General features: G+C 42.1%; 1 protein-coding gene across 7 annotated transcripts in view; it reads right to left on the reverse strand.

The window, feature by feature from the left end:
* Window positions 1–1,835: 1,835 nt before the first annotated feature.
* The window catches only part of SFXN2 (sideroflexin 2), a 138,304-nt gene continuing 119,373 nt past the window's right edge, over window positions 1,836–20,766 (reverse strand). For 6 of the 7 annotated variants that reach the window (XM_069239503.1, XM_069239504.1, XM_069239500.1 and 3 more), the window contains 4 exons: window positions 12,855–12,904; window positions 9,313–9,362; window positions 5,554–5,601; window positions 1,836–2,880 (listed from right to left, as the gene is read on the reverse strand). In XM_069239503.1, the coding sequence (XP_069095604.1) occupies window positions 2,781–2,880; window positions 5,554–5,601; window positions 9,313–9,362; window positions 12,855–12,904 (248 nt within the window). In that variant the 3' untranslated portion in view covers window positions 1,836–2,780. Of the gene's footprint in view, window positions 2,881–5,553; window positions 5,602–9,312; window positions 9,363–12,854; window positions 12,905–17,690; window positions 17,861–20,766 lie in introns of those variants that run through there. The other variant, XM_069239506.1, reaches the window with a different exon arrangement.

Below are 20,766 nucleotides of genomic sequence, written 5' to 3' on the forward strand. Positions count from 1 at the left end.
ACGAGCGGTGTCCACAGGCAACGGTGCAGGCTGCGGCGCCGGTGTCAGCAGGAGCGGCACGTCTGTGATGCTCAGGCTGCGGTGTGGTCAGGCAATGCCGGAGTGCGGGGCCCACAGGTCGCGGTACGAGGCGCTGCTCAGTGAAGTCGTCCGATGACGGCGTCGGTGCAACCAGGGTCGCGGTGCGAACCAGGGCAATGGGACTCCGTGCGGCATTGGCAGGTCATGGTGCAGGCCAGCGGCATCGCAGTGGTTTCTCCTCTTGAGCACAGTTCCCAGTGCTGCAGGTCGAGGAAACTGAAGTCCTTGGTGTCCCTGAGACTTCCAACGGGAGGCAAGCTCTACTCCAAGCCCTTGGAGAACTTTCTCAAGCAGGACACACAGCAAAGTTCACCCTTTGCACTCTTTTAAGGTAGAAGTAGTAATTGCAGGCCAGTCCAGCAAAGCAACACTGCAAAGGGACAGTACTCCTCCTCCAGCTCTTCTCCTTGGCAGATGTTCCTCTTGATTCCAGAAAGATTCTAAAAGTAGGGGGTTTGGGTCTTCTTCTTACACCGCTTTCTGACAGACACACCCCAGGGGGTCGGAGACTACATTGTGTGAGGGCAGGCACAGTCCTTTCAGGTGTGAAAGACCACTCCTCCCTCCCCTCTAGCTCAGATGGGTCATCAGGATATGCAGGCTACACCCCGTCCCTTTTGTGTCACTGTCTAAGAGGCGCAAAACAGCCCAACTGTCAAACTGACCCAGACAGACAATCCACAAACAGGCAGAGTCACAGAAGGGTTTAAGCAAGAAAATGCCTACTTTCTAAAAGTGGCATTTTCATACAGACAATTTAAAAACCAACTTTATTAAGAAATGTATTTTTAAATTGTAAGTTTAGAGAACCTAAACTCCTCATTTTTATCTGCTCTCAAAGGGAATCTACCCATTAAGGATATTTAAAGGCATCCCCCATGTTAACCTATGAGAGGGATAGGCCTTGCACAGTGAAAACCGAATTTGGCAATATTTCACTGTTAGGACATATAAAACACACTAGTATATGTCCTACCTTAAACATACACTACACTCTACCCCTGGGGCTACCTAGGGCCTACCTTAGGGGTGCCTGACATGTAGTAAAAGGGAAGGTTTAGGCCTGGCAAGTGGGTACACTTGCCAAGTCGAATTGGCAGTTTAAAACTGCACACACAGACACTGCAATGGCAGGTCTGCGCCATGGTTACAGGGCTACTAATGTGGGTGGCACAACCAGTGCTGCAGGCCCACTAGCACCATTTGATTTACATGCCCTGAGCACCTCTCGTGCACTTTACTAGGGACTTACCAGTAAATCAAATATGCAAATCATGGATAAACCAATCAACAGTACAATTTCTTTAGGAAGCACTTGCCCTTTTGTGCTGATTAGCAGTGGTAAAGTGTGCAGAGACAATAAACCAGCAAAAACAGAGTCCAGTACACCAAAAAACCACGAGATCAGAAGGCAAAAAGACAGGGGAGACACGCCAAAAAGCTGCCAGGTCTAACAGTTTCCATCTGGAGGAGACTAGCCTACTAACCGTTTTGTATCTAACCCTGCAAAGCGAAGGAAGCAAGCTAGGATTTTAGGCATGATCCTACCAAAGCTTGAGAGAGTGGATACTGACTGCAGCTGGACACAACTGGGACCACTACAGAGGCTTGGGTACATCAATGTGCAGACTGTCGTAATCAGTGATTGTTTTATGCCAACGTTCAGTTTACTGAAAATTTTTAAGGCTCTAAAAGTGTTGATGTTATGGTTACTATTTATTATTGTTTACACAATAAGTGACTAATTTTCAGAATTTCATTCAGCAAGATTTTGTTTATTCAGTTTGCGGTACCGATAAAAATCCACAACTCTTACATTGAAAGCTGAAATAAAGTGTAGCAGTTGCGACCAGCCAACATTTCAGGAGGCACGTTGGAGAAGTGGTGGAGAACAGTAATACCAAGCGAAAATCAAAGTAACAAAATCAATATGTAACAGTTTCCAATCTGTCTGATCTCGCAGGGTAAAACCGCAGGTCCAACTAAAAGAAAGACAACTCTCCAACAGCAAACACCTTTCTGATTAAAAAGTCAGATTCTGATCACATCCATCGCCTCATTAAGCGGCTGCGTCCTAGCAGAGCAGTATCTTCTTTAGAAGTGATTCCTGTATTTGTAACAATAAGGACTTGGATGCCAGTCGCTAAAACAGTTACATGACGATGCGACTATTGCCCTTCTTGTTAGCGTGACTGCTTGAGCAACACAATAAGCAGTTCATAAAAAACATAAAACATCTGTTTTAAAGGATCCGCGGTTAAAGACTTTGTAATGCAAGAATGTAGATATTTAGCAGAAGCTGAAAAGCACACTCCATGCAAACGTACAAAAGACGCTGCTTCTTGGCGCTTGATCTGTGGTCTGATTTCAGGAAAAGGCACTGCAGAGGGTGAATCTGAATTTTCAGTCCTGGTGTATTTGGCAGGGCTGATTGAACACTTCACGGTTTCCATAAGTCAAAAGTTTCAGAAGGAGACAGACTAGAAGACATCTGCCAATAAGCTAGGTTTGTGTAACATTTCGTGAGGTATATGGGAAGTTGCTGAATGTGAGGGTTTAAGGCTGGGCTTACAAGAAGCTGACCTAGTTTCACAGACTCTCAGAGTGAAAGACTGCTGCTGACAGCACAGTGGGCTGCCATTTGCTGTCATGCTCCAGTTCCTGGGAGTCGCAGACTGGCAGTTGTCAGAGGCAGCTCATTACAGTCCCTTGTTAAAATAGACATAGCGAACTTTGTCTCCGTATTTGGCCAAAATGGAGTCTCTGAGCTGTGGTTCCAGATTAGTCACGGCCAAAGAACTGAAAGATAGGAAAGAATCAATGTATGATTATGCAAATGTAGCACTTTCAATGACTTATAAAAACAGTGTTTACCAAAATGAGGCAAAACCCAATAACGCTTGGACCTGGGTAAATAAATAACCAGACACACATTTGGTCAAAAAAAGGGGGAAGTGTATGCCTTGACTTCCACGGCAGATCTAGACTATCAAGAAAAGGAATCTTTTCGCTCAGTATGGTATCCTTAAATTAATTAATATTGTTTATTTATTTGCAATTTTTTTTATCCTTTTCATTCAGAACAGATATAACTGTTATAAGAAGTTGTAATTTTTAGATTCTAGGTGCTCCTATAATAACGGCGCTGTGAAGGTGGTGCATAAAGTGCCAGTGTTATATACAATATATACAAAAATGTGGTTAAAAACAAGCAGTGATCTTCCATAAGACTCCTTAAATCCAGGAGTCTTGATGTCACCTTATATTTTTACATCAATCCACATCAAATTTTTGTCGACTTTTCGACCCTCTATACAGACATAAATCAATAACGGGTCATCATCAGGACTGGAAAATTCTCTATACTGGTAGCACCTATTCGTTCAAACATTTTTTACATTATTCTTCAAAATAGTTTCTTGATGGTAGTTACAAACACTACTAGTCGTTTTCTTATTTGGTATCTGTTAAGACACGCTGGAAGACGCTGACTTCCAGTGTGTCCTTTTTTATATCTGTTAAGACGCCGACTTCCAGCGCGTCTTAACAGATACCAAATAAGAAAACAACTAGTAGTGTTTGTAACTACCATCAAGAAACAATTTTGAAGAATAATGTAAAAATTCTTTGAACCAATAGGTGCTACCGGTATAGAGAATTTTCCAGTCTTGATGATGACCCGTTATTGATTTATGTCTGTATAGAGGTTCGAAACGTCGACAAAAGTTAAATATAAGGTGACATCAAGAATCCTGGATTTAAGGAGTCTTATGGAAGATCACTGCTTGTATTTAACCACATTTCTGTATACATTGTATTTAACACTGGCACTTTATGCACCACAATATTCACCTTCACTGCACCGTTATTATAGGAGCACCTAGAATCTAAAAATTACAAGTTCTTATAAAAGTTATATCTGTTCTGAATGAAAAGGATAAAAATGTTTTGCAAAGAAATAAACAATATTAATTAATTTAGGGATACCATACTGAGCGAAAAGGTTCCTTTTCTCGATAGTCTAGATCTGCTGTGGAAGTCAGGGCATACACTTCCCCCTTTTTTTGACAAAATTTGTGTCTGATAATTATAAAAACAGTGAGAAAACCGACTCATGCTTAATTCCATGCCCCGATTCACATTTGTGAACACAGGTAGACACACAGAGAAATCCCTTCCAATCCACACAAAATAAGTTAAATAACATCACAAACTATAGTTGGTCACTTGGTAAAGCTTCTGTCCTATAAGTAAAGTTTTAAAGCTACACTTAAGAAACAAAACAATTCAAAACACTAATTTAGAGGTTAGAACTCAAGCAGACAGATCATGCCGCAAATGTGACTGCCTGCATTTGATTCACTCCTGCCCAAATGTAACTCTGAGGAACTTCACAGACCAACAAACCAGAGCTTAGTAATTGCACCCTTCATAAAAGCTGGACAATGCAACATAACAATGGCACACAGAAAATCTAACGTGACTCCTATGTTCAAGATCACCTGATGTCTGCACAGCAAGGACACAATGCATTACTCTCACTCTAGTTAAAGTAGGGTTTTTGAGATAAGTAAGGGGGAAGGCTTAAGTCAGCCACTTTAACAATAGGATATTTATTCCATATCAGCTTAGCAGTGATAGAACACTTTGTGCTATACTATTGATCGTACATCACACACCCCTTTCAAAAATCTCGATGATGCATTAAAAGCAGGGTGTCTTTTCAGATTGTAGCTACTGTGAAAAGTCTTTCTTTGGTAGCATTCATTGCAAGGCTTCCCTCATCAATCAACGTTTTCCTCCCAAGGTCATTTAAGGAAGCTGCCTCCAATACATTCTGTCCCAGAGGTTTCCCCTGAAGGACAATGGCGGGGTCCTTCTCAATGCAGGTATCCCTTAAACAGAACCTCCCATTTACCACCACAGTAACCACAAATTAAATACATGCTTCAACTTACAGGTGCACCATATAAGCTGTAGCCAATCACAATCGATTTAACAAAAGCCTAAGACCGTGAGTTGAGATGCGCACAAGCACTGTCAGATCTAAGACATTTTTCTTTGTGCTTCACATATATAAAAGGCAGTTATGGAAGATTTGGCTCCATCAGAAACCACAGACCCGTAATCATGTTGGTGAATGAAAATTAAATCAAGTTAATGGTGAATGAAAAACCACGTGGTTACAGCTCTGTATCCATGCTATACATGCTATACATTAATTTAAATTAGGAACCAATTTAAATTAGGAGAAGCAACGTTAAGTGCATCACAGACGCTCTCTACACTAATTTTGTAAGTGGTGAAACCTGGGCATTATCTTGTAACTTCTCGGACTAATGCTGTAACCACAAATTAACGCTAGTAGTCGTTAACACGACCGCCAGAAGGCCTCTCTCTGTAAAACATGCTTATGTTAATATAGAGTGTGTTTTATGCTATTGGTGAAATAAATGAAAAAGACTCTACTACCATCTTTGGGGGAACAGTGAACAGGCAACTGGAACCATGAAGATCAAGCTGCAAACAGAGGAAAAAAGAAGCATTTAAAACACAACAGTTTTCGAGAGCACAAACAATTTTTATCAACAACCACCCCAGACAGCAGTATATCTTTCTTCGATTACATGAAGGATGAGGAAGACAAGAGCAGTTTTGTATGTACCACAGAGACTCAAAGTACCTAAATAAAGGTTACCTGTTCCAATTAGAAAAGGTGATTTAGCTATTCAGGGAACGTGTTGCCTGATTTGTGTGTCTTTATCTGTAGGGACACAGGCGCAGTAGAACAGCTGGTGGGAGGCTGTGTAGTCAGGAACCAGATCTGCATCTGGGAGCAGTAGTCACCTAGTGAGCATCAAGCTTCAGGCCGCATGTCTATGAGATCTTTATGTGCAGATGGTAAAGCCCAAACTCTGCAGAAGAGGTACAGTTCTCTGAAGATGCTATAGAAACAGTGTAACAGACCCAGCCCTTGCCAGCCTGCAACCGAGTACAGGAATGCATAGACTCCTGACTTCTTTAGCAAAGCCTTCACCTATGCCAGCACCTTGGTAAATACTTGCTCTGTAATTATCGGACCTAGTGGTAGAACCCTGAACTCTCAGTGCTTAGAACCCATGGTGAATCATAAATAATATCTGTGAAAACGGTTTCTTCTTGTGTTCGGGGAAGCTTACCACCATCTTTTTAGCAGTCACTACAATGTGTGTATGTAATGGCCCAGACGGCACATGGTGTTGGCCGTGCGTAGGGTCAGCCTTCGGGATGCAAAGACTGCCCACAGAGTCAAGCTTTTTGGACTCACAGTCTGGGGGGGCATAGGAAAAGTATTAGGGTTCAATTTGGCAGATGGAGTTGAATCACGATACTCTCTGGTGAAGGTGTCATCATGCAATTTGTTCGTGACCTGCAGGGATCGAAAAAGCCTTTTTGTCCAGACAGTCAGAATCGGCTATATGATGCCTCACTGGAAGGAAATAGGGGTTCTAACACTGCGGAAGATGTCTACAGGATTTCAGTCAAAGAAATTGACTTTATTTAAGCCTTGGTTATAGGTATTAATAGCCTTTCAGCTGCTTTTTTGTCCCAGAAGATAAATGAACACATTTCTTCTAAAGGGGGTTTGAGGGGTGAGGGTATTTCCATCTGGAGATAAGTCAGGGAAAAATAATCAACTGTATTAAAACATGGACGTGGTGGTCCCCCTTTAAAATCAGTGTCCATTGTGTGTCCACAGTATCTGTCGGACATTGCTAGGACTTCAGAATCCAATCAAAAAAGTTTCTATTTCCTGGTGAACTTTTAGGCCCCTCGGATGTGTTCTTCCACAGGGACACCATTAAACAGGCACAAACAGTCTCTTTTGCCACTAACAGAAGCACATGTTTTGAAGGTGCCGCCGAAGCTGAACGGGCTGGCGCCTTTGTAGGCAACAGATTCCGGCAGAGTGTTGCTAAGGGCAGAGCCAGTAGAGGCATGGATTTGGGTGGCACTGGGTTGGGTCAGAGACGCTGGACTTACCAAACCCACATGAATGAGACCACTGCTGAGGGGTGGCCCAGAGGGTAGCAGAGCCATTATTAAAATGCCAAGCATGGAATGCTGAAAGGCCTCAACCTGAGAAGGGTTGGCAGATGGCCTCAGTTTTTCCAGAAGAGACCAACATCAAGGAATTGTATTGAGTCTCTGAATAATCCTGAGAACAGGAATGTTACATCTTCTTATTCTTTTTGTGGATTTTTCTGTGTATTGTGGCTTCTGAGAGATCGTTCTTATATTGAGACTTATCTGTTGGGGAATGGGATCACTTTTGTGTGGGTGGGACTCCTTTCGTTTATGTATCTATTGAGGCTATGGCTAAAAATAGCTTGACCTCCAACTCCCTAGTGGCTTTAGGGTACATCAACGAACAAGAACTGCAGTTCAAGTAATCATAGTTTGATCCAAGACACTACATCTAGTGAGAAAATCTTTTTATAGGATCTGCAACAGGGGTAAACCCCAAAAATCTAGGATGAGGCATTGACGTCAACCTTGTTTCTGTTGTTTGCTGAGGAATTTAATCCACGAAACAAAAAGAATAACTCGGTTCCCAGATCAATGAGGCTTGGAAAAACAGAGATTGATGCCACACCACCAGTCCTGTTATGTCTTGGTGTCATCACATTCTGGGTGGGTGAAGCTGCAAGACACCATCTGGTAGCAGTAGAAAGCGGCTGTTTCCATATCCAGCCTGGACATGGAGGATATTCATAAGATGAAGAATCTGTTTCTGCAGAAAGAAGTTTCCATCAGAAATATTTTGTTACTGCCAAGTCACTCACGTACACAAGATAACAATATAAGCAAGAGGAGATCTACAGAAATTTATATGGCAGGGTTCTCAATATTCAGAAGGCTGTTATGGACTCTGGAAATACTGCATATAAAATATCAGATAGTCAACAGAACTCACTATGGGCCTTTAACATGAGAATAGTGGGTGACAAATGCTGTGTCGAAGAGACTCTAGTAGAGGTAAGTTGTGAAAGTAACAGACCAGGTGCTGCCTCTCCAAGAAAAATGAGCCTCTGCACCTGAGTACTGCTGGCTCCATCACCGGAATGGAAAACACAGCAAAGGGACTAGAAAATGCAATGGCATGGCAAACATAAGGCCCACAGAAATGCTATCTGGTGTTGTAATGAAAGCCTGCAAGCTAATCTGAAATTCTTTATCACAACATGTGAAACAAAACTCAGGCGAAGTAAAATTATCTTAAAATGAGCAAATAGCACACTGCCTTGAAGAAAGAGCAGTATTGGTAACCTTTAAGATATAACTTCCCAGAAGCGCAAATATAAGCACTGTAAGATTTTATTGCCTGCCATTTTTGATCCTCCCAGACCTTCACCCTTTCAAGGAGTGGGCCAGGGAGGGGAATTACAGGTGCTAAGGAAGTCAGTGATAGATTTGGGACACAGGCTGGTACTCCCAAGTTCTAAACATCTTGGTGGGAAGGAGTATCTATTTATCCAACTAGAAGAGGTGAAGGAGCTTGTGTCTAGGATTATAATCCTAATGCACCCCAGATGAATGGGTGTGATGTATATGCAAGATACCTATTATTCCTGAAGATTTAAATTTGCAAAGGGCTAATTTCATTGGGGCTGAGATCTGCTAACTCTTCCTAAAGCCTTGAATTTGGAAAGCGACAAACAATGAGCAATAAAGAGTGTGAAACGTCCCTGCTGATGAATCTTTTCCTAAAGTACCACATCTCTCCTTCCTCGCGGTGTAAAATGATCATCCTTTTGTCACAACAAAATTGATGCCGAAACATAGGAGGTAGAGATTTTGACCTTTGTGAATAAAGAGCACTGGTTGTTTTCCAATTACTGCATGTTTAAAAATTCAAATAATAACTGTCTGACTTTCCCCTTTCAATATTGACGGCAAGCCTGACAGGAAGAGTTTTCAGTTGACAAAAATGAGATGACTGGTGACTTGACCAAAATCAACATTTTGGTTATGTGGCGGCATGGTTATCAGTAGTCGCTATATCACCCGCACTGGAAATCCCCAGATGAGGTGTAATTACTCTGAGATGAGTAATTCCTCACTTCTTTTATCAAAGATAAATCCATATTAAAACACTACCAGCTTTCTGCAGTGCTACCTAACTTTGATTAGTACAACTAAAGAAACTAGACTCTAGTGCTTAAAGCCTGGAAAGAAAGTTACACTTACAAACCACCAACGAGCATCACTTGCAGTGGCGCATGCAGGACTCTTATTCTCTGAAACACAAAGCACATGAATCATTTGTGAGAATACAACAATCCATTATATTGCATGACAAGATCAAAGTCTTCCACATGTATGCCACTAAAATGGTTTTAAAAACATAATATCAAAAGAAATAAGTGGGTTGACAAAATGGGATCAATGTACAAAAGTGTGACCTGGGTTTTGGCACAGCAACTGATCTGTGACTCGACTTTTTGCTGAGAAAAAAGTACAAATCCGTTGCCGCCCAATATGGACATTCAGTGAAATTAGTTGAATCCTCCATTTGAAAAATAGCATTCTATGAATAACATTGGTGGGAGCATGGAGCGTTGCCCTGGACCACCACATGCTTCCACCAATGTGGAGCATCCTTGTGCGCAAGGTGGAACCTGTTCTTCGGGTACACCTTTGTGCATGGTTATCACTCCCTCCTCTTTCACTAGCTTGCAACAGCAATTGTGGTCCCATACCAGTGACTGATTACACTGCCATTCACAGGGAGACGATAGATTGCTCACCACAACACCCCGCCCTCCCGCTCCACTTCGGATTCTCAATAAGTTGTAAAGTGCAGTATTTGAGTACGTAAGACTTTCTGACTTGCAAAAAAAACCGACTTGCCTCCTTGTGGTCGCATCAAGCCCTTATGTTACTACATCGTCACTGCCTGAGTCAAGAATAGAGAAACCAAAAAGGTGAGAAACCGTAAAGCTGTTGAGCAATAAGTGAAGGAAAAATAAAGAATAAATTTCAAGAGAGAAACATTAAGCTGACTTAGACCAACTAAAGCGCCACATGTACTGCTTGGGTCACATCTAAAACTCCTAATGGTTTTGACAGCAAAACAAGCCTAACAGATTTCATCAATTTAGGGCCAGATGTACATAGGTAATCATTTGCGAATACCAAATAACGAGTTTTTGCGATTTTCTATTTGGTAATCTCAAACACCCATGTGTGTATTACACAGTTTGCGATTCCCATTGGGTTATAAATAGACTTACCTCATGACTAATAGTGAGGCAAGTCTCGGTTTGCAACCCATTGGGAATCGCTAAAATCACAGGGATGGTGGTCTGCTGGGGTTAGCAGACTACCACGTCAGTGAAAGCATTTTTTTAAAAAAAAATTATGCAGCCCATTTTCCCTAGTGGAAAACGGTATGCGTAAAAAAAAAAAAAAAAAAAAAGTTTCTTTTCATTTTTTCTGAGAAGGCAGTGGTCCGTGAGGCAGCAGCCTGCTCTTAAACAATGTTTTTACACATATTCACAAAGGGGAACGGGGGTCACTTGGGTACTCTTTCCCACTTGCAAACAGGGTAACACCTACTTGAAGTAGGCAGTAAAATGTGAATGTTTTGTGACCGCATTTTGATTACAAAATATTCACACATACTTCTGTGATTCGGTATTAGGAAGGAATGCCCTAAACAAGCTACTTCCTAATGCCGAATCTCAAACCCAATATGGAATTCGACAATAGGTTACCAAATTACAAATAGGACTTTGTACATTTAAAAAAGCCTTTTTGCGTTAGCAAACAGGCTTATTCGTCGAATTGGTCTGTTTGTGAACACAAAAACGCTTTGTACCTAGGGGGCCTTGGTCCCTCTGAAAGTGATAAATGACTGCTCTTTCAGTTGTGTGTCTTGAATGAATGGGTCGAAACCTGACTGGTGCTAAAACATCTAAACAATCAAAATAAACAAACAAACTTCTGGAGACTTGGGAACGGAAGAAAGAGTACCAATAACAGCAGAGCTGTAGTTTGGAAGGGAAGTGGGAATCTAACAAAAAAAGAGCAAGAGGCCTAGGTAGTAACTTTGTTGGAGATATGATACCCGTGCAGGTAAGGAAAAGTGGAGATTTTTCTTGATGTGTGAGTAGTGTAGGGAAGGTTGTACTGGTGATGTGTACTAAGGAAAGATATGCTATCTGCGTGCCAAGACAACACTGTTTAGACCACGAAAACGTAAGGCAGAACTTCAATAATGCCATGGCGGTAAAAGCATCTAATTATATTGCCCCACACCCTTCATTTGACCTTCACCTTCCCATCTCGCCTCATTGCTCTTTGCTTCTCACTCTTTGCTTCTGCTGGATTAAAAGGCATGAACAAGGTGTGCAAATTACTCTGTTTACGTTTACTCTTCATGAAGGGCCTTTGTTTAGTGTAATAAGGATTTAAACGCAATTTGGGGTGAGCGGACGAAGGTTCAGGAGACACATTTGGTTAAATATTGTTAGATTTACTGAACAACCCCCAGCACAGGTGTGGTTCCTAAAATTATTACTAATCACCAAACACAAATGTAAAGTAGTATCCTTAGTGTTGTGAAAGCGAGGAAAAGTCAGAAGACAAAGTGGCCTTGCAAGAGATAAGAGGGTAAACAGACTGGAAGGATCTGGCAATACAAGACTGCTGGCTATGTCTACAATTCAATGTGCTTCAGTTTCCTTTTTCCCTGCGGAGAGAAATCAAATGATAGAACCTTGGACTAGATCACCACTAGTCGTATCACAATGTCCGAAAACAGCTAAAGTTGTAAGATGCACGTATTCAAAATGATTTGTATTAGGATGCATGATGCCAATTCTGTTGCTGTGCAAATTGTGACTTTGTGGGTGCATGAGATTGTGGTTTCTCCTCCGCTATTACCTGAGTACGCTTGCAATGTGATATGTTTTAGCCAATTGTTTATTATATTTGTTAAGTGTACGTATGATTACAAGACAATTTCCTTGCAGTCACACTGTATTGCATTGGTAAATGGTAGCTGTGGATGTTTGACGTTTGTTGTGTTGGCATATGGTGGTGTGTGTTGCTACATTATGATTGTTGTGAGCAACTACTATTGTGTCTGAAGGAAGGTATGTTAGCATCTAATGATTTGTACATGGTGTGATGGGCTATAGCTTGGTGGTTGTGTGGCCATATGTTGTTGGTTACATGGCTTTAAGTTGCTGCATGTTGTCATTTGAACATGGCTTTGTTGTTCAGCCGTAGTAGAGTACGGGTGCATATTGTGTTTGCTGGAGATAAAGTACTGCTTATGGAGTCATACATGATGGTGGGTTGTTGGCTATATAATTGTGGGTGTATTGTAATATGAACATGTGAGGATCCAGGTAAGAAGGACTGGTGGTTAATGCTGCAAAGGAATTAATAATGGTGGGGTGCTGGCCTACACATTCTAGCTGTCATTGTAAACACAATCTATTCTTGTGTATATTTACATTATTACATTGCCTAACTCCACTATTCCTATTCTAATAAAATATTGATGGACTGTCCAACATTATCTATCTATAGCCTTCAATATTCTATAAGCTATCCCCAAAGCCTCCACCCATTCTTGGAACCATAACTAACTTTTTCACATTACCGGTGATACCTCTGAAATGTGTGACTTTCGGTACATTTAGACCTAGTTTTCCGCATGTATTACAATTTTAAATAAACTCTGTATGAAGGAGACATTTTAAAAGATAGTCACTTACCTTCATGAACTGAAATTTCTCAAGTCTTTCCATCAGTACTGGTAGCAGAACTACGAACAAGATTGAGATAAACATGATGGGTTATTTTATGACCTAGTGTGAGCAATACAAATATTTGATCACGTTATTAAGTGATCACTGCGCGTCACCGCGTACAGAAGCATTCCCCTTACGACAGCGAGACGCGCCTGCACAATGGTCTGTGCAGAGGTCTTACACACATGAGAAGGAACCCTGGAACAGGCGGCTTTGCCAATTGTGGTCTAACGAAGTGACATGTTTCCTTATCTCCCAAATGTCCTGTTCATCACCTCACACTCGCCCAATATTACCCATGATATCAATGACGTAACGAAATGTAATGTTCCTACATATCCCGTGTGGGGAAGTCACTGGCATATTAGAAGTGGAACAATTGTATAGTTTGAATGAATTCCAACTGAGCTCCTACCGCAGCCAAATCCAGGTGCTCGTGTACAAAGGTGCACAAAAGGCTCTCTGAGATCCTCCTGGCTCCCTCTTTCGGTGGCTTGGCTGAACTCAACAGTTGCCAGGGAATGCAGGAATCAAAAAGCACAGCACAACACAGTAAGAGACAAAGAACGTAAGACGCAGAAATAAAGGGAAAAAACCGAGGGGGTTGAAGTTAACTGTTGAGCTCAGGCGTCCTATGCCCTGATGGTAGTCAAGGAGGCTCCTTGCATTTCCCATTTCCCAGAGCTGACAAGCCCTGAAACCCTGCAGGTTACACTCCGACCCTGGCTTCCGTGGCTCTAGTATGTCTATCTTCACATGTAGTGCTTTTGTGATCATTGCAGAGTGAAGGTGCAAGCAGCCTGCAGACCCCAGCCGCCCACAGAACCGCGCGCGGGAGCAGCGAAGTGGAAGGTACATGTCATGCTATCAGTGACTAGCCTGCAGAGCTCCCCCAGATTACCGGGAGTAGGGGAGGGAGGGGGGGGAAGAGAGAGAGAGAGAGAGAGAGAGAGAGAGAGAGAGAGAGAGAGAGAGAGAGAGAGAGAGAGAGAGAGAGAGAGAGAGAGAGAGAGAGAGAGAGAGAGAGAGAGAGAGAGAGAGAGAGAGAGAGAGAGAGAGAGAGAGAGAGAGAGAGAGAGAGAGAGATATATATATATATATATATATATATATATATATATATATATATATATTTGGCTACGGCGACCACCTCTCTCCGGGTCATTAGGGACACTGTCTCCAGACCTTCAACTTTTCACCTACAATTCACTGGTTTCAGGTGGATAACTAATTACTTAAACGGAAGGAAAAAGGGACTACAAAACCCAGAATATGTTATGCTATCACTAAAAAGTCCAGTACTGGGAAGTGTGTCAGTAAAACGCTGGAGAAAGGCAGCATGGCTGGGGGGGGGTGGGGGACGAGTGGGTGGGCATTGCACAGGAGGGTTGTGAAGGTGCAGTTTACGGAGTGAAGTCGGCAGAGCTCGGCCAAGGTGGTGCAAAATGTTAGTAAAATTATTATGATAGCAAATGCAGAAATGGCAGTGGACTCTACACAAAAACTTTTATCACAGAAATAGGAAACGTGTATGCGACAGATTACTAGAAAGGCGGGGCAGAGGGGCGAGAGCAAAACAGATAAAAAATATATTACCCATTCCATTAGGCGGTTAACAACCTCTTATAGAGATGTATTATTGAGGGCTGTGTACAAAGGCAGGTAAAAATTGCTGCAAAAAATTACTGTCGTCTCCTTTGGTGGGTTAGGTGAACGTGGAACTTGACTTCAGAAAATAAATCATTTTGCAAGAGGGCAATGCCCTGTGCGCTGGCAATTTAGACTCCAAATGACTTCCCGGAAGTACTTACACCCTAAAATAGTACGACAAATCACGAGACTAAGACAATGCGACTGTTAACTACAGGCTCAAGCAAGTTGTCGTTCGGTGCCTGTTTGCTTCATTTTCAAGGCTTGCACATACATTTTAGACTGTAAATGCCAGAAAGAAAACCACAGCTGAGGCTTCACCTGCTAAGCAACCGGGAACTGGAAGTCAATCCTGACACAGATCCGATGCTCATCTTTTCAAGGAAAATCTCATAGTTTTGAGCGAACGTTATATCGGTTTCTGGCTATAGCAAAAATGCTGACCTTGCTAGATCTATATTTTCCTATGCTTGGCACAACTAGGCCTCAAATCTAATTTGTTCTGCTGCGGTCGTAATATTTGTTTGTATTATACTGTTCACCATACAATCAAAATGTGCACTCATAATGCCTTGTATTGAGATGCTGGACTCAAACTCAGCCGTGGAGGAAGCCTTTGAAACATTTAAGGCTCTTCTGGCCAGTAGTTGTTTACTTGTATGACTTCCTTTGTTTTCTAACTAGTTTGTATTGTCACATCCGAAGACATTAGATTAGGATAGGGCACATTATTATCCAAGTTAGGGGACATTGTTAGAATGATGGCAGTAGAAGATGTAATATTAAATGTACTTCTATAATAATGTGATTTCCTAGTTCAGTGATACATCTGCTCACAACATGCCGACTGCGCGATTTCTATGGACTTCCAGCGTAAAAAAAAGGCTAGTAAACGATGTATTTCTGGAGATAAGCCAATCTTTTGACTCCCCGACTTTAGAGCAGAATACCTGTCGGTTCGTCATTTGCTCTTGACTTGGAATTTTCACCTTGACTTCATGTCTGTTTACTGCTGCATTTGGTTGCTAATTCCCGATACTGATTTATAAAGCAACTAATTTTTGCCTTCTGTATAGCACCTCAAATATTTTAATAAACCTTAATGAGCTTAATTTTATGACTTACTCCTGAGGATTTATTTCCTTGAAATGCTATTTACTGAATTTGCATATGGATGCTGTCTGGGGACATGTTGCCTCATACATGCTTGTGGTTTAACACCATGCTTGATCCAGTGCAGGCGCTTTATCTGCCGAGATAGAGTCAAACTCATATGTAAAGTAATCTAGTGCAGCCTCACCTCAGACACTACATGAATACACCGAGACTCTTCTATGGAAATTGCAACTCACATTACTCTTATTACATCCCTGGAAGTACAGACTTTAGGAATACACATACATACTAGCGGATAAACTAATAGAGTTCTGGGAACCAAGAAATCGGAAGAGGGCGAGGGGAGGAGGGTTAAAGATGAAGAAAGAAGATTTTGGACGAAAGCTGAAAAAAATATGGAGATTCTAATATGAGACCTATTTTCATTGCCCATGTGAAAGAGGCAAAAGAGGAGAGCTGGATAATGTCCCAAATGATGATTATAAATCTAGCAGGATTAGTTTTACAGCACCATTTTCATCGACGTGTATTTTGTGATCATCCAAGGAAGCGGTAGGAGATGATTCATTCCCGAGACGATGACAGTAATCAAGTTGGGAGACCAAGCTTTCTGTAAAAAGGACAAACAGGCATGAATGTGTTTGTGATACACATTTTTGGCAGATGAGTGACTGGATCAAGGATTCACAATAAGAATCAGGCCAATGCTCACAGAGTAGCTTCTGAAAGGTGGGGACAGCAAGTCTGCTGGGTAAGTATGACAGGATTCAGCAGTGGACAGTTTTTTTGAAAGGCAAGTTTAATGATGCTCAAATTTTATTTCCGCAAAGTGGTCAGCTAAAGACTCGAGGTACTGCTGGGAAGAGTCCAGAGAGGATCCTGAAGAAATACTTTGATAAACACAAGGGAGAGGACATAACAGTAATTCCGTTTTTGGTTCTCATACAGTGGATTGTTAGATCCTAAGGTGTTGCTTATACAGCCTTTTGTCCACAGGGTCTAATTCATTTGCCCTAGTTTCCAGGGTGTAATTTGTGGTTTGGAGGAAAAAATAGCTCTTGGTGAAGCATTTAGAAAGTGTGCCATTCAAAGAAGAGGGAAGACCTTACGGAGGACTAAAGTGAAAAATGTATCAAAGTCACGGATCAAATGCACAAATGGCGCTTAGTGGCCAAGTGAGCTTCTCAGGATGTAGAGTGCTGGTGCAATATGTTGGGAGTACTGTCTTGTTTGGGGCACAGTCCAAAGCACAACATTTGTTTTTAGCAGTAGTACTGAACAGGGCCGGCATAACGGAGTTAAGGGGATCCCATGTTCTCGAAAGAGAACATTGAGTGTGTGAATGCAGCTGAGTGGGTAATGTTGACGATTACTTTACTGTTTCAATTCTGTCAAGTTAAGAGTGTTAATGACCACCATAGCTTCAAAAATATATTTAATTTGCTTTTTGAGGGCTGGTTGGCATGCATCGCACTTCGGCTGAACGTGGAAATGAATTTGACTATGGAGTAGCCTGCCACCAAACCTTGTCAGAGACAAATTTCAGCTCCTCTGCTCCTCAGCTCCTCTGCTCCTTTGATAGGACTGTCTGGCTGTGGTGTTTCTGGCAGTAGGTGAATCCCAGTCTTTCAGTGCGTTGTTACTACACCACTGGGTAAAGGTGTACTTTCCATCACAGTGACATAAGTGAGAGGATGTGTGCTCCAGCTACCTCTATCTTCTTTCCCATGGTCTACTGGTGCTGAGGTCACCCTTTTCCCATGAGCATGGGCTTTTATTTTAGCCATGTAGTTTATCTACACTTTATTTGCATTTATATTTCGCGAGGTGTTATGTATGTCAAGGTGAGGTGAACTGATGTGTCACTAAATGGTGCCTTTAGAACAGTGGCTCTTCATGGCGATTCACAAACACCAAGAACATACGCTCGAAGACTATGTCGGCCTTTCTTAAAGTTATTAATATTGAGGATCATTTTGCTACAAATGACCAAGGGGGCAAACCATCTCTATTTAATATACTTGTGGAAATGCTTGAAAGTGACTTAATTCACATTGTATTATTAATGACAGTGGTCAATGTAGACAGAAAAGAATAAGACCTACTGTTCTCTGCCTCTGGGGTTTCCGTGGTGGGCTGGTAAGGTGACACTCCTGTACTCAGGTCACATGTAGGGCACAGCGGACAACAGCACTGTTCATACACTAATTGTGGGAGAAAAGCTGGCATTAACCTACACATACCGAGGCCACAGAAGTCTTGCAGTGCATGGTTACTGTTTAACTGTTAATGAACAGCTGTAAAATCCTATTTATGTACATATGGTAAAGTCTGAGCCAATCATTCGTACTTTATTTTGGAAAATTAGAACCAAATGTACTTTGTTTTTAGCAACGACCTCAAGTAAGGGTGAAGTAAAGGTGCAAATAGTATTTCCTTCATTTACAAAGTTTGTTTTTTGAGTAAATCTTTGTATTAAGGATTTTAGATCTATGCCACTACATCTTGTCAGCCTGTGAATCCACTTTCAAGCAGCCATTAAGATATATGCCACCCTTCTCAACAGGGTTCCATCACCGGGAGAGGGGAGCATTTTTCACAGGTGTCCTTTTATAAATGGCATGATGAAGGGAGTTGTTAAATGCTTCTATATCCACATCCATATTCTCTTCCAAGGTCAGAACTGGAGGGCCAAGGGCATCCAACAGCTTGGACGCTGATATTTCATGCCAGGCTCGGGCAGAGATTTTTGACATGAGGCTGCAGGGACCCCCGGACCAGAGTAAGAAAAAGGCACCATAAAATTATAAAATGGTCAAACCAAATCAAGGTTTTTGGGTTCCCTACACACCATGTGGGGCAATTAGTAAACCGAAGGTCTAGCGTGTAGCCATTCTTATAGGCTGGCCTTTTTGCTAGAGGTTTCAATCCGCCAAAGCTTCATTTAACAGGCATGCTGCGTTACAGGTAGGAGCCTCCATTTGAACACTGAAACCCAATAACATTGTGCTGAATGTATGGTGGGTGACGGCATTTGTTAGCAGTTCTTCAAAGTTAGGAGAATATTTCGGAGGCCGATAAATCAAGGCCTTTGGGAAACAAAAATAAGAAGAAATTGTAATGGAAAACAGAAGGGCTTCACCCTTTCCCAGGCCCTCCAGTTTCACTGCAGTGCAGAGCACCCTGCTGCCAACACGATTTGGCGGTTGAGTGTCCTTCCGAAATAGCTCGTTGGATGTCAGGCGCTGAGAAGACCGAGGAGATCACTGTGCAAATGCCACACAATACTTCAGTGGTGGCTGTGAAACAAGTCTCAAGAAAGAGCTCATTGTTATTGTCCACGACTTGCAAACAAAACAGGAAACTAGGGGACTGAAGATGACACGTACCAGAATGCTCTGGGGTCTCGAAGTGCCAAGACCTGTGATACTATGAGTGCCACCGCGCGAGATCGACACCAACTACTTGCAGAAGAAAACATTTTACAGACGCTTCCAGGCCCAAGTGGTAGGCACCGGGCTCCTGCTGCAATTGGAAAGAAGTCCAGTTATGAAGGAGGGTGACAAGACACGTTGATAAGGATTAATTTTATCCCACATGATCGATAACGTCCGTCAAACACACCGGTGGTAACTAATGGACGTTACCCTTAATGACCGTGAAATCCATATAAATAGGATTTTGAAGACTACGTGTCCCAGAATGCCCTGGTATCGCCCTTGTGACACTTTGAAGGATGCCATGTGAGAGTGCTTCCCACCACTCCTACTAAAATGCTCCAAGGGTAGTGCAGACACGGGCTCCTTCCCAGATGGAACACAAACTAAATTGCAGCCTTAAAACAGGGGACAGCAGAGCTATGTAATTAATTCCATATGATTTAAGTTATATGACCTCCCCACACTGATTTGTTTATTAGCAGACTCGGACATTTTTAAAACTGTACGGTTCAGGTAAGGGACCCCAGACTTTTTTACTACACGTTTTCTTCTGCTCCAGTTTCCTCAGCACAGATTTCAGCAGTTACACATTTCCATAAAGGAGCAGTGTGATACTTAAATTGCCTGAAGCGAGGAAAGAGCAGTTTCGGGTCAGGGAAAATGAGACTTAATTGAGCACCTGTGCTAAAACAAGAAGCGTTTTTGACAGCCCATTCGCGTTTTTGATGGCTGCATAAATCGTAGTTTCTGGTTTTTTTTTTAGCACCTGGCAATTTTAGCAAAACTATGCTGATGTTTTTACAATTTAAAAGAATCGAAAATGCCAAGCAGAAAGTAGCTGAGCTCCAAATACCTAGCGATAAAACGCGATTATAGCGCTGAGGTGAACACGTGGATAGTTGTGAGATGAAAACTGCAGGGCTGTGCAGATTGTATGCTTTTATTCTCTGGAGAGCAGGGGTACATAAAGTGGAGCCATAGCACGATTCTGCAGCCCTTGAAAAGTGGTGGGGTGAGGGAGCTAAATATTCCCTTACTTTCTATTTCCCTATTATGAAGTATCCTTTCGGCTACAGTTTTGGGGAAACAAAGATTAGATCTCTGAAACCTGACCCAAGCACATCTGCAGAGCCATCGGCAAAACAGTCCTCTGCAACATCAGAGGCACAGCAAGGATGCCACAGTCCCTGGTGCGAGAAAGCAAAATAACCGCTCGGGATGTTGCTGGGGTAGTAAAAGACAACATTGTCAGGTTTCAATGGGCCATTCCGGGATGTGGGCACCGGTGCCACTGCACCTGCCGCACCAACTGTATCTGTACCCCTGTGCAACATGAAAAGAATTCGAAAACTCAATGCTGATTGTTGCATACTTTGAACTCACTTCGGTAACCACAAATACCACAAAATGTATACAACAGAGCGACGTGACATCAAGCATCAGTGTAAGCAGACTATTGCCTATTACCTAAGGGTGTCTTCATTTATCATGCGTAGAAATCAAATTATTTCAAATGCACTGTTAAATTGTGTTTGTAGATCTAATGAGATGGAACAAACACTGGCTTTTATTGAGTTGTTAATAGATTACATGTCGAGAAGAGCAGCGCTTGCTCGCTGCTAAGCTCAACATAAAAATGTAACCTCTGCTGGGAGGAAAGTTGATAAGGC

This window comes from Pleurodeles waltl, chromosome 6 (assembly GCF_031143425.1).
Source record: "Pleurodeles waltl isolate 20211129_DDA chromosome 6, aPleWal1.hap1.20221129, whole genome shotgun sequence".
NCBI lineage: Eukaryota > Metazoa > Chordata > Amphibia > Caudata > Salamandridae > Pleurodeles > Pleurodeles waltl.